This window comes from Rhipicephalus microplus, chromosome X, assembly GCF_043290135.1.
Source record: "Rhipicephalus microplus isolate Deutch F79 chromosome X, USDA_Rmic, whole genome shotgun sequence".
NCBI classification, from domain to species: Eukaryota; Metazoa; Arthropoda; class Arachnida; order Ixodida; family Ixodidae; genus Rhipicephalus; species Rhipicephalus microplus.
Window position 1 is genome coordinate 50,350,683 of NC_134710.1, and position 12,859 is coordinate 50,363,541.

The following is a 12,859-nucleotide window of genomic DNA, read 5'->3' on the forward strand; positions in this document are numbered from 1 at the left end:
GCCCCAGCTCTTTCTAGATAGCACCTTTAGAATGTTGAGAGATTTATTTAACTTTGTCTTCAAAGCATTTATATGAGGTATAAAACTTAGTGTGATTTATCAAATATAACACAAAGAAACTTGTGTTCTTTTTTTACGGGCAGATTCTGTTTGTTAAGTCGTAAATTAGGGTCAGGTTGGAGTCCTCTTTTGCGTGAAAACAGCACGGTCACCGTTTTGTCGTTTGAAAACCTGAAGCCATTTTTATCTGCCCATTCAGACAGTTTATTTATAGGTTATTGTATCTGTCTTTCGCAGGTGTGTATGTCGGAAGAGCAACATGCAATTTGTAGGTCATCCACATATATAGAATGCTCTACAGTACGGGGTATTTCTTTTGCAACGAAATTCATTTTCACGATAAAAAGGGTCGTGCCTAAAATACAGCCCTGTGGTGCCCCATTCTCCTGAGTGAAAGTACGCTAGAGGGTAGTGCCAATACGAATCTGAAAAGTGCGATTTGCGAGAAAGTCCGATAAACAGTAGAGCATTCTGCTTCTTATTTCCATATTGGCCAAGACGCACAGGATTTCGAACTTCCAAGCAGTGTCATAAGCTTTTTCTAAGTCAAAGAAAACTACTAGGCACTGTTGCTTATGTATAAATGCTTCTCGTATTGTGTGTTCTAAGCAGACAGAGTGTTCTAATGTTGATCTCGTTTGTCTAAAACCACACTGGTTAGTGTCTAGAAGGTTACGTTGTTCAAGAATGAACATGAGCCTGACATTTATGGTGCTTTTGAATAATTTTGCTAAGCAACTTGTTAAGGCTATAGGGCGGTAGCTATTGGGCAGAGTATGTGGTGTCCCTGTCTTAAGGAAAAGTATGACAACAGTATTTTTCCATGCTAGAGGTATTTTGCCCGTAACCCACTCCTTGTTGAAAAACGTAAGTAACGCATATGTTGCGCTTTCAGATATATATATAGATCATAGTGTAGTGGACGTTATCAAGGCCTGGGCAGTTTGCTTTCGTGTTTTGAGTTCATTTTTCGATTCGTCGATAGTGATTAGGCTGTTATATACTTCCTTTGTACGATCTTTGGTAGAAATTTTCGGCTTTTCTGTTTTTGTTTTATATGAAATGAAAGCCGGATTGTAGTTTGCCGAACGCGATATGTGTGGTAAATGTTCTCCTAAAATGTTTGCCTGATTTTCGGTTGTGGTTTGAACACCAGAAGGGGTGAACAGAGGGGTAGTATAGGCTGTGTAATCCCCATTCATTTTTCGGACACCCTCCCGTACTTTTTTGCTTGGTGACGAGCAATTTATGAAGGATACATATTTTTGCCACGACACTTTTTCTGCTTGTTTGCGAATGTAGCGTGTCTGGGTTCGAGCTCGTTTGAAGTTTACTAGCTTTGCGAACGTCGGGTATCTCCTGAAAGCACCCCAGGCTTTGTTTTGTTTCTTCTTCGCAGCACAGCACTCTTTGGTCCACCATGGTTTCCTATGTTTTCGCGCTAATGCCAATATCTGCGGTAATAATATGGATGCTGCTGCTAGAAGACAGATAGTATACTTTTCATTTATTTCGTCTACGCTCAGAGGCTCATCGTATTCTTCTTCTATAGAAGCATAACTAGTGTAGAGGGTCCAGTTTGCCAAGTGTAGCTTCTACCTTTACGGTTTGGTGGGTAGTGGGGTTGGCTGGGTCAGATGTACGAGGCATGACAGGCGGTCACTCCGTTATGGATTATCATGAACTTCCCTTCTTAAGTAGACGTAGAGATCCGATGAGCAGAAAGCTAAGTCAATACAACTCATTTTTCCTGTGCTTGGTGTGCAGCATGTTTGAGCATTTGATTTAAGGATGCAAATGTCGTTAGAATGAAGTCTTCTATGATTTTCCCCCTAGTGTCTGTGTGCATCTTTCCTCCTAGAACTGTGTGCATTGAAGTCGCTGACCAAGATAAAAGGTTTTGGAAGTTTTTCAACGAGTTCTTCAAGGTCTCTAACAGTTACCTGCGTATGAGGGGGAAGGTATATGGAACAAATGATTACTGTTTTGAATGATACTACACTAACCGCAACTGCTTCCAAAACGGTTTGTAACCAGATGTCTTGTGATGTAGTATTGCATTTCATGATGATTGCAACGCCACCGGATAGCCGACCGATGGTGTCACGCTCTCGACAAACAGCTTTTTACTGTCTAAAAAAGTTCGTGTTTTCAAGACTCGGACTTGTTTCCTGAACGCATAAAGCTAAAGGAGAGAAGCGGTTTAAAATCTCTTTTATATCACCTAGGTTGTGCAGGAGTCCACGGCAGTTCCAGTGAACAATGAGTGTCATTTTTTTGTTAGGCATTAGTATCGTCACTGTTTTGTTGTACACTGAGATATGCCATAGGTGATATAAAATTTAAGTTTTGCTCTTTTGTTGGTTGCAGAATAGAGCTGAAACACATTTCTAGTTACTTCCCATTTCCAGAGCTAGCAACTGGTTGGCGACCTCATTTACCTTGGCCAAGAGGTAAACCAGGTTCTTTCGGGGCAGGTGTCCCCGATGTAGTCGTCGTATCCATTGCTTCATCTGGAAGCCTAGACTCAGAAAGTATTCGTTCAAGCTGCTTGCCTATAGGCACAGCATTTTTTGGTGGTGCTTTATTCGTAGGTAAGGGTACCATAGAGATAGTGCATGTTGCAACAGATTCCACAACAGAATCCACTTGCGGTGTCTCAGTTGTTAATGTGGGCCTTGCTTCAAAGCCGAGACCTTTTGAGCACCTGATGACGCCTCACGAGGGGGCAAAGGCAATGCCGGATCAGCGAAGCTGTACTGGCAGCCAGTAAATACCATACGCCACTCTGCCCCCCCCCCCCCCCCCCCCCCCCGGCGAGCTGCATCCGCATAGCGCGAGCCTGAAAACATCACGTGCTGTCGGCGTGCTTCGGCATATGTGAGATTTTTGTTTACTTTCAGTTGCATGATTTCTTTCTCTTTCTTGATGACATCACAGGATCTTGAGTATGCTGGGTGTGGTCCGTCACAGTTGAGGCATTTTGTGACCGTTGAATCACAATCCTCTGATGAGTGATTCTTGTCTCCACATTTTGCACAAGTGGTCGTTCCTCGGCAGGCCTGCAAACCATGCCTGTACCTTTGACACATAGAGCATCTCCTTGGATTGGGGATATATGCCCGGACAGGACAACTTAAGTACGCTACATTTACCCTTTCTGGTAGATTGTGTCAATCAAACAGGATAACTATGTGTTTGATCTTTATCTTCTCCTTGGTTCTTCTGATAGTAATCCTTCAGGCAGCACTGACTCCTTGATTTTGCAGACTTGCCAGAATATCTGTGTCTGTTTCATTCATCAACTGTTTTTCAGAAATTACCCCTTGCACACTATTCAAGCTGCAGTGCGGTGCGACTGTGACTGTTTGTTTGGCAATTTCTTCGTGCTTCTGGAGAACTTCACATTGTTCTGTTTTCTGTACTTCAATCAAGAGGTCTCCTGATGAAATATTTTTTACCTTGTAGTATGTACCGACTGCCCTTTTAGGGACTTTGCGATCTTGAAGACCAATTTCGATATCATTGGTTCTTTGTCTTTAGTTGAGGGAACAACTAATAACTTTGGGAATGTTTCAGGGAACTTATCTTTTCATAAGACTTTGGTGCGGCTTCTTTTCTGAGGCCGATCATTTTTCTTGGAAGGAATAAATACCATGCATTATGTATAAACAAAGGGTTCCGGATATGTCAGCTGAGGTTCGCCTTCATACTCTCAGCAAGGTCCCGGAGCCTCCAACCTGATAAACAGGTGGAGGCTAGGGCTTGACCAAGATCCCGACCGCCACCGTTCACGGTTTTTAACCCTCCACTTTGCAACCTGTAGCCACGGTGTGAGTAACAGTGTCAGTTTGGGGGCTAAGGGTTCTGTGGTGGTGCCATGCACCATTAACTTGATAGCTCAAGATACCCTTGCGGGTAGCTCAGGTCTGTGGTGTCGCTATGCATCAAACACCTGCCGAAGCAGACGTCCCTGCGGGTGTGTGTGTGTCAATTGTTTCATGCTCTGCATTGTTTCACACACAGCATTGTTTCACATATTCTTGCTGCTTTTGAGGACCCCTTGCAATTTGTTCCCGAAACGCTTCTTCTGTGTCGCCTGCATTGAACTTCCACATTTTTTCAAAGTCCTTCCTCATTGTGGAAATCCGCGAAGTGAACCGTTTGTTTTCACAAGCCACTGATTTCAATTTCTGGGCGATGGTCTTACAATGCCTGACAGGTGCTCGTCGGACCCTCGACCGCCTAGTAAAAAGAGCCTTTCGAAGGTACTTGCAGCTCAGACATTGTCCACCTAAAAGTAGAAAAATGCCAAAAATTAAGAATGCTTATATATATAATTGTACAAAAACACATTGCCAAATGCATTAAAAAGCTGTAAACTGGATGACAAAAGGTCACTTACCTATGTTTGTTACTTTACCGCTGCTACTGGTGTTGAACTATGTGCCATGCCTGATCTTAAGTTGTTTTCGGAGTCCTTCGGTCAAAAACCACGCCTTGTAATCTGTGATGTTCTGAGTACCAACGCACAGTGCAGTGGCTTCTATGCTTTTCAGCACGTTATCGGCTCCTTCCTGACATAGTAGGGTCCGTTGTTCGGTCAGTTATCCCCTCATGAACAATTTCCAATAGACATCAGGTTGTCTGTCGCAGAGGAACATAACCACTTTGTCGGATGTAACAACCCTTTCTTCTAGGTAGGGCGATGTGCATTAAAGCACTCCATCAAGGTCAGGAAGTTGATGGCAACTTCAGTACTTCAAAGGAACATTCAAAAAAAGAGAAACGGCAAACAGCGTTGACCCTCTGCCGTGTCACCTTATTTTTGCGCATAATCGTTCATCTCAGACATGTCGGGAACAGAAAAGTCTGAACCATTACAGGAGAGTTTGCTTTGGCCCCTCTTGGTCAGCTGAGGAGCATCCTTAGTTTCACATTTCTTTCTTTTTTTTCTAGGATTCGGTGTTGTCTTTGTCAGGTATCTTGGTAGATTAGGAAGAATCGTGGAAAGAATCCCTACTATCTTTCGTCAGCAGCGGCTTGTCACGAGAAATGCGTACTTTTTTACCATCTATAGTGTGCACAAAATCCCTAATTACAAACCGTGGTTCAAAGTGCAGCTCACAGACTGCGCAAGATTCATCTATTTTTTTATCCGCACGCTGAAGGTTCTTCTCCCATTCTCTTCGCCTTTCTGCATCACGAGAAATGCTGAACAAAGACACTTTTGGTGCATCTTTTATGCGACTGTAGCCTGTTCTGCATCCGGGTGCAAAACAGTAATTACGACATTTATACTTAGCTTAAGCATAGAAACACAGAGTTAGGGTAATGATATGACCGTATGGTGGTGATACTTGAAGTCTACAGCCGATGCCAACTTCGATCTAGCAGGCACGTGGAGCATTCCAAAGAAGGTATCTGACCAGTTTCCACAAGTTACTTTACGTGGAGTCTTGGTATATTCAGGCAAACACAAATCAGTCTGCAGGTGCGCTCGCGAGTGTATTGCATTGGACTAGGGCACGTCAGTCAAAACAATTAAGCTTGACCTCCCGACGTGAGGACAATGTGTTAAAATCTGCTGCTCCCTGGTGCTAGACCACTAAAGTCACCTCTGAAGAAAGTCTGAGTTCGACCTGAAATGTTGGGATCTCTCAACGGTTGGGTCTCCCTTTGCAAATGTTACTTCAGTCTCCCTACTACATTTTTTTTCTTTATACCTGTATCCAGCCCATGACGTCCCAACATTTTTTTTTTTTTTTCAACTCGTGGCCTCCCCACCCTGTCTTCACCAAAGCACAACTATAGCTTTGCGGTTACTGTCCTCATGTTTTTTTGCATTTTTCAATATTGCTTGTTGTACTTGGCTCTGCTGTCACTCCTGATGGACCCAGCTCTTTTTGTCGTAAAACACTGCCTCGAAAATTTCTATTCACGTACGCAGAATATTTTGTGTGTGCGACCACAGGGGGTGTAAGAAGCGTGCTTTTTCTTATCGAAACGCAGCGACAGATCGTTTTTGAGACAGCTGCGGATGCCTATCCTTCAGAAAAACAAGCATACACAAGAAGTGCAGCAAAGCGGCACGTGTGGTACTGACAAAGATATTTCAAATAAATGAATCGCTTGAAACAGTAGCTTCAACTAGTTTGAATTACAAAAACAAAATTTCAAGACCCCTGACCGCCACTTATATATATTGTAAGGATTACAGCGCCACTGGAGCTAGGGCACAGGCGCATACACGGCTATAGAAAGAAGAGAACAATAAGAACAGTCGGGGCCCACAGCAAGGGCATTGTCTCTTAGTTCTGTCTGATTTATTATAATATATATTACAGCGAAAGCTGTTAACATGGGAACACAGGTCACGTGCGGTGCCGTAGTAGTCCATAACCAGTATCACAAGAAATAAGAAAACAAAAACGTCTGTAAATAAAAAACGCGAAGGACACAAACAATAGGAAACGAACCTACGCCGTTGCTAGGACTTCGCTTCCAAACTGACCTTAGTCCGGCTTCATGTCAGAAAAGGAATCGCGTTTATACGAGTAATAATTCAATTTAAAATAACAACCAGGTAAAAAATAATGCAAATTGTGTAATGAGTGGGTCTTTCAATGCTCCAACCTATTATAAAACTTGTTCTCAATCAGCTAATAACTGTGGCACATACTAACTTCAGGCGTTATTCTTCGTCATCAGCCACTGCATAAAGAATTGCACAAAAAATTCTTAGCAAGTGTGTAGCAGACTATATAATTATATGAATCTATCGATTTCTTTATGAATGTTCACGTGTATATCTCTAATTGTATTTTGATATATTTTTTCATAGCATGTGCACTATACATTAATGAGATTTTGAACATTTAGGTTACAGTGCAGTTATGCAATATTGTGTTTATTGATGTACTGACACTATTGCTGTAGATATGTACTCAGTGTGTAGCATTCCGTTACCCTCTTTTTTTTTTTATAGTATGCATGTATTCCTTAACCTTTGTATCCCCACTCCTGCTTACAGCCTTCTAAGGCTAGTAGTACTTTACAAATAAATAAATAAACAAGTACCACGCCTCTCTGAAGAATGATAAAGGATAGCGTAGTAAATGCTGGTCTACTACACAAAACTTATATTTATTTATGGCTTAGTGGGTACACAGTAAATAGCAGCAGTTATCCAGAGTGTTCAGAAAGGGTTCTGAAAGGCTGCTGCTCTTCCAGCTTTTGCTGTGACTGTGCTGCGGGCTCCGTACAGGCCTGGCACTTTATTTATTTGTTTTATTTATTTATTTATCTCTTGTCTCATTGCCATGGCACTCCCCTCACCTCAGGCTTGTATATGTCCACTTTCTATTTCTACAATTCTTGAAGAAGGTCTCAAACCTAAATATAATGAACCCAGATATAAAGAAATATTTACTATAACGAAGTAAACGAAAAATATTCCTGCAACAGATTCACTGTTAAGAATATACCTCTATAACAAATTTTTGGATATAACGAAGTTATTCTGGTCTGAAATGCAACATTATTCAAAAGAGATTTGAGTGTATTCATGCATTAAGTACAAAGTACAGCTTATTTCAGCATCTCTCCTGTATTTTAAACCAATGTTACCAACTGCTTGTTTTCCCTCACATTTGTTTTTATACTGTGCCATTCAAGTCTCCAATGGCCATGGCACATTGGGCTGGCTTCTTTTTCATTACCAGTTAAACATTCTCTTAAACTATTCCACTTCGTCATTGTCATGGCAAGACATTGGGGTGTATGCTTGTACTGCTTTCAATTTCTTCCCCTATTTTTTTCGTCACAGCATTTCATCAATATTGTTCACAATGTCCTTGGTACTACGAAACCAGCCCACAATATATTGTTTCTCATCAGGGGGCAAAGAGGTGTGTTATGGAAGAATCATTAACCGCGAAAAGACTCCATGGTTAATCCTTGGTGGTGTCCATTTGTAGACCCCCACAGGTCGCCGTGGCTCGCCAAGCCTCACCCAGTCACCATGTTGGCTCCCCTGTGCCAACATGCCAAATGAGTGGTACCGTGTATGCCTCAGTTCTTCAAACCTCTCCGCAGACATTCTAGTTAATGCTAACTGTGTATACTGTCAATTTTTATGAAATGGAACACACGAATGCATTGCCTATGCACAATGATGGCTGTTGGCACTGCGTTCAAGTGGGAGAGAAATCAACAACAGCCCCTCTTCACATCATGTAGTGGCAAGTAAAACAACCAGTCATTGGCAATATGGAATGGGTGGCAAGACTGCAACTCCCTCCGCCTTCAAGGCGATTACGCAAGAAGCCCTGGTCATCTTGCTTGCCACTAGATGACACGAAAAAAAAAACTGTGGTTGCTCTCGTTCCCGCTTGAACACTCGTGCAGCTGTGGCTTGCAGCAGGAGGAATGGACAAGAGACTGCACTCATTGCCGCTGGGCATGTCGATTTATGTCACTAGAAGAAAGATTTATCATCTTCACACAAGCAACATATCAGCAGTAATAATAATAAAAACCGAATCCACTACAACACAGATTTTTGAGCAGCTAAAACATCCCTTTAAAGCAGCAATGAACCTTTTGAAGCAGTTACCAGTCGCTCATTTATAAAGCAAATATTTAAGCCTCTAATCGGAAGCATTGTACCAAGTTTAACAAAATCGAACTATGCACGCATCCGTGCATGTGAATTTATGCCCCTGAAGATTAAACTGACTTAGATATCTTAATTTTCCTGTAAATAGCCTGAAGTTTTTTTAGTTCTTTCATCTCTGCAAGCCTGAGAGATACACTGCATATTGTAAGTCATTAAGGGTCTCTCTAAAACTTTATATACATTACCAGAAGCACGAACTGTGGCTTGTAGTTTTGAAAAAAACTATATTTCTGATGAGGTTATCTGCTTTCAGTACAAGGTAGGCCTGCGAGTTGTGCGGTGGACCCATGCTGTCCCACTTCCCAAGAATTCCCAAGCTTCTGCAAAATTCCCAAGCTTCTGGTCTGTGGACAGGTATGAGTGAGTCAAACAAATTTATTTGGTCTACAATAGATGCCAGTGAACTCCACGGATGGGTATTAAAATAAATACTGAATTTATTAAGTTATTGGTCCTTGCTGTCTCAAATTCACATTGTGAGCTATAAAATTGCAGTAATAGGAGGCTTTGTATACAATTTGAACGAGTTCCTCAACCCTCTAATGCCTCACCTGCCAAACAAAATAAACAATGTTTTCATTTTCCAGCTTTAAATTATAAACTTGAAATGATTATGCAGCTCAATTGTATAAAATGCAACTTGAATGCGTACTTGTATGTGTGTTGGGAATTATCCATATGCCAGAGAAGCATGTTCGCTTTTGTGGCATATGTTGCATATACCACAGAAGCAAAGACCTTGAAAACAAAAAGACTCCAAAACTGTGCAACGTGTCCTATGCCATTTAGTGTGTACACACAAAATAAACTAAATTATTCAAGATAGAACTTACATTGCCCAGGCCAGGAAAAACAAAAAAGTGAGAGTTGTTGCACATGCTTCGTGCTCTCCGCCATCAGCTACAAAAGAATTGGTTCTAGCATAAAATACCTTAGGCAAGACAGCTCTTTTCATGCTGAAAGTTACATTTTTCGTGAATACTTTACAGCTGGCATTAAAGACGGCATGCATTTTGTGACTTGCTTGTTGGGAGTTTTTCAACGTGTGGCGAATTTGTGACACTCAGTGGTAAAGAGTTAATAAGAAATGTTGCTACACTCAAGAAACAGAATCAAAATACTATTAGGTTACTGTGACACCGTGCTTTTTCAGTGAAATCTCACTGACCACTGCGGCACATGGGATCACTGATAAATTCTAGCCATTGCACACTACTAAAACATCCTGTATAAACTCTTCCAGAACTAATCAAATATACAGTGCAACAGTTTTTTTACAAACAAACTAAAAGCAGAAAGGCCTTGTACTGCTCGCTTGATTGTAATCTTTTATAAAGTAAAAGACCATGTCACGTAATACCGCGCAAAAATGTCGGCACAGACCACCGAGCACAGAGGGACGAAAAAGAAGGACACGGTGGCATGAGGTGCTCTTTCAGGGTACCGGCCAGGTGCAGTGCAGTTCCGGGCTTCCAAGACGAGCGAAATGTTCTGCCGGGTGAGACGAGTGTGAGTATGGAGGACCACAGAGCCGGGCGAGGTTCAGGGTTATCAATGTGCGAAGGCTTTAGGTGCCAGCGTTCAGGGGACTTGCTGATCAAAGGGCCGCCAAATGGTTTCGAGACGTACCGATCAATGTGGCAGGCTGGGACTTGGGCTGCTGGCCCATGTGCGTCTGCACCCAAGCTGTGCCTGGCAGTGTCCTCGCTGAGGCGAGAAATGTCTGTTGAGCTGTCGCCCGGAAGCTGTGGCGAGCATCATCCCAGCACGGCTTAGAAAGTGCTGTCCTCGACGGAACCTGCACGTGGATCTACACTCCTGGGCGGTTCCCGAGACGTTCTCGAGGTCGGGCTGGTCCAGGCATTTCAGAGGTGCCGCTACAATAGCTCCAAACCCTTGAGCCTTGCATCACGGGACTTCCATTCGTTCTTTCGCCTCGCGTGCTGTGATGGATGTTCCGACGACCACCACATTATTGACATTGCTTCTTTTTTTTTATTTTGTTACAGAAATATTTAAAAGCGCCTCCCTGTCTGTTTCTTGTGTCACTGCACAATATTAGAAGTGCTGAACTGTCCTAATCATCACAAATTTTTCTGGCGTCTGCGACGGGACTACGCTCTATAGTTCCAACTTTCAGAGCCGAGTGGGTGGAAATGGATTGGGAGAAGTACATTCTCATTGGCGAGGAACTTGGCTTGTCGGGTCGGATAAAGAAATGAAAGAGTGGATCAATGAGCAGCAGAACAAAGAGCACGATAGACGAGCTGAGGATAGGGACTCATTGCAAATAGTGCACGAACAGGAGATCGCTCGTCTGGCAGAGGAGAAAAGTCTGCTGGAGGCTAAGTGTCGTCTTGCTGAGCGCACGGCTCGTACAGTTAGAACCAGTGGAAAGCATGTAGAAGCCTGCAACGAAGTGTTCAGATGCCCCGACAAGTTTATTCCTCCCTACAAAGAAGGCCGCAATGAACTCGACGCAAACATTCAGCGCTTCAAGCGGGTAGCCACTGGCCAGGGTTGGCCAAGCGACAGGTGGGCGCTTTCATTAATCTTATGCCTGAGAGATATTAAGCTTGATGAAACATGGCTATTAAGCTGACGAGTGTCCGCATGTAAAGAGCCGCAGCAAGGAGGCATCAAGTGCTGTTGCCAACTGTGACTATACGCCTCTTGACAGAAGCAAGGAGAACGTGTATTGTACCCCTACAGCGGTAGAGGGAAGTGTTCTGTTGCCAAAAGAAAATATCTGTCTTGGTCTGCTCAGACAAGAGATGTCAACGACAACCGGATATCTTGGTGGAAAGCCTGTGACGGTGCTGAGAGACTCTGGATGCAACACCGTGGTTGTCAAGCAATTGCTGGTACTGGAAAAGAACTTCTCCAGTACTACACGTACTGTGTACCTTCTGGACGGCCCTTCGAAGCAGCTACCTGAGGCAAAAGTGTACATCGACTCTCGTTTCTTTCAATAATCGACAATGGCACTCTGCATGCAAAAGCCACTCTATGACGTCGTTCTCGGAAACATCGACTGGGTAGTCTTTCCTTCTGGTTCTACCACGTCACATTACCCGACGAACGTTGCAAGATTGCATAAGCAGTCGGCACCAGTAGGGGAGCCTGTGCCAAGTATTAGCAGACTTAAGGGCTGCGAGTGCAACGGCAACAAGGGGAACCAATGATATGCAGTTACCTGTTGCGACATCAAACACACTAGATGTGACCCCACAAGTTCTGGAAAAGTTGCAGAGAGAAGATCGCACCTTGAAGAGCTGTTTTTCGTTGATCGGGAAGATGATGGTGCAGCGATCAGTGAACATAGAGTATGTTTTGATCAAGGGCATACTTCACCGACACTAGAGATCACGAGCAAAGAAGGAAGTTGGCCAACTGCTTGTTCCTCAAAGCCTACGTCGATGCGTCCTCAGAATGGCACATGAGGGTGTTATGGCAGGCTGCCAAGGTATCAAATGAACGACTGATAGGATTCAGGAAGAACTTTATTGGCAGGGCGTGCAGGCTGAGGTGACATTATTTGTGCGCTCTTGTGACATCTGCCAGCATTCTGTTCTGAAGCACTTGATCGAACGTGTGCCTCTTGGAAAAATGCGGTAATTGACGTGCCTTTCAATGTGTGGTGATCGATATAATCGGCCTACTATCACCAACATCGGCAAAAGGAAACCATTTTATCCTCACGATGGTGGACTGCACAACAACATAACCTGACGCTGTAGCTTTACCAAGCATAGAAACGGAGAGGGTAGCAGAGGCGTTGGTAGAAATATTCTCGCACGTGGGAATACCATGAGAAATTTTGAGTGATCGGGGAAGGTCATTTACCTAAAGCCTAATGAAAGAAGTGAGCAGACTACTATCTTTCCGACAGTCCAACCACCCCATACCACCCTAAGGTGAATGGTCTTGTTGAGCCCTTCAATGGTACGTTGAAGCAGATGATACGGCACATGTGCTAGGAAAGCCCATAGAACTGGGACAAATACTTGGCACCATTATTATGTGCCTACAGAGAGGTGCCTCAGTCGAGTCTCAGCTTTTCTTCTTTCAACCTACTGTATGGACGATGCATTAGAGGACTGATGTCTATACTGAAAG

General features: G+C 43.3%; 1 protein-coding gene across 2 annotated transcripts in view; it reads left to right on the plus strand.

Moving 5' to 3' along the window:
- The window catches only part of LOC142776840 (uncharacterized), a 34,427-nt gene that overhangs the window by 13,038 nt on the left and 8,530 nt on the right, over window positions 1-12,859 (plus strand). For both annotated transcript variants that reach the window (XM_075881191.1, XM_075881192.1), the window contains exon 4: window positions 8,994-9,094. In XM_075881191.1, coding sequence (XP_075737306.1) covers window positions 8,994-9,094 — 101 coding nt within the window. The remainder of the gene's footprint in view (window positions 1-8,993; window positions 9,095-12,859) is intronic.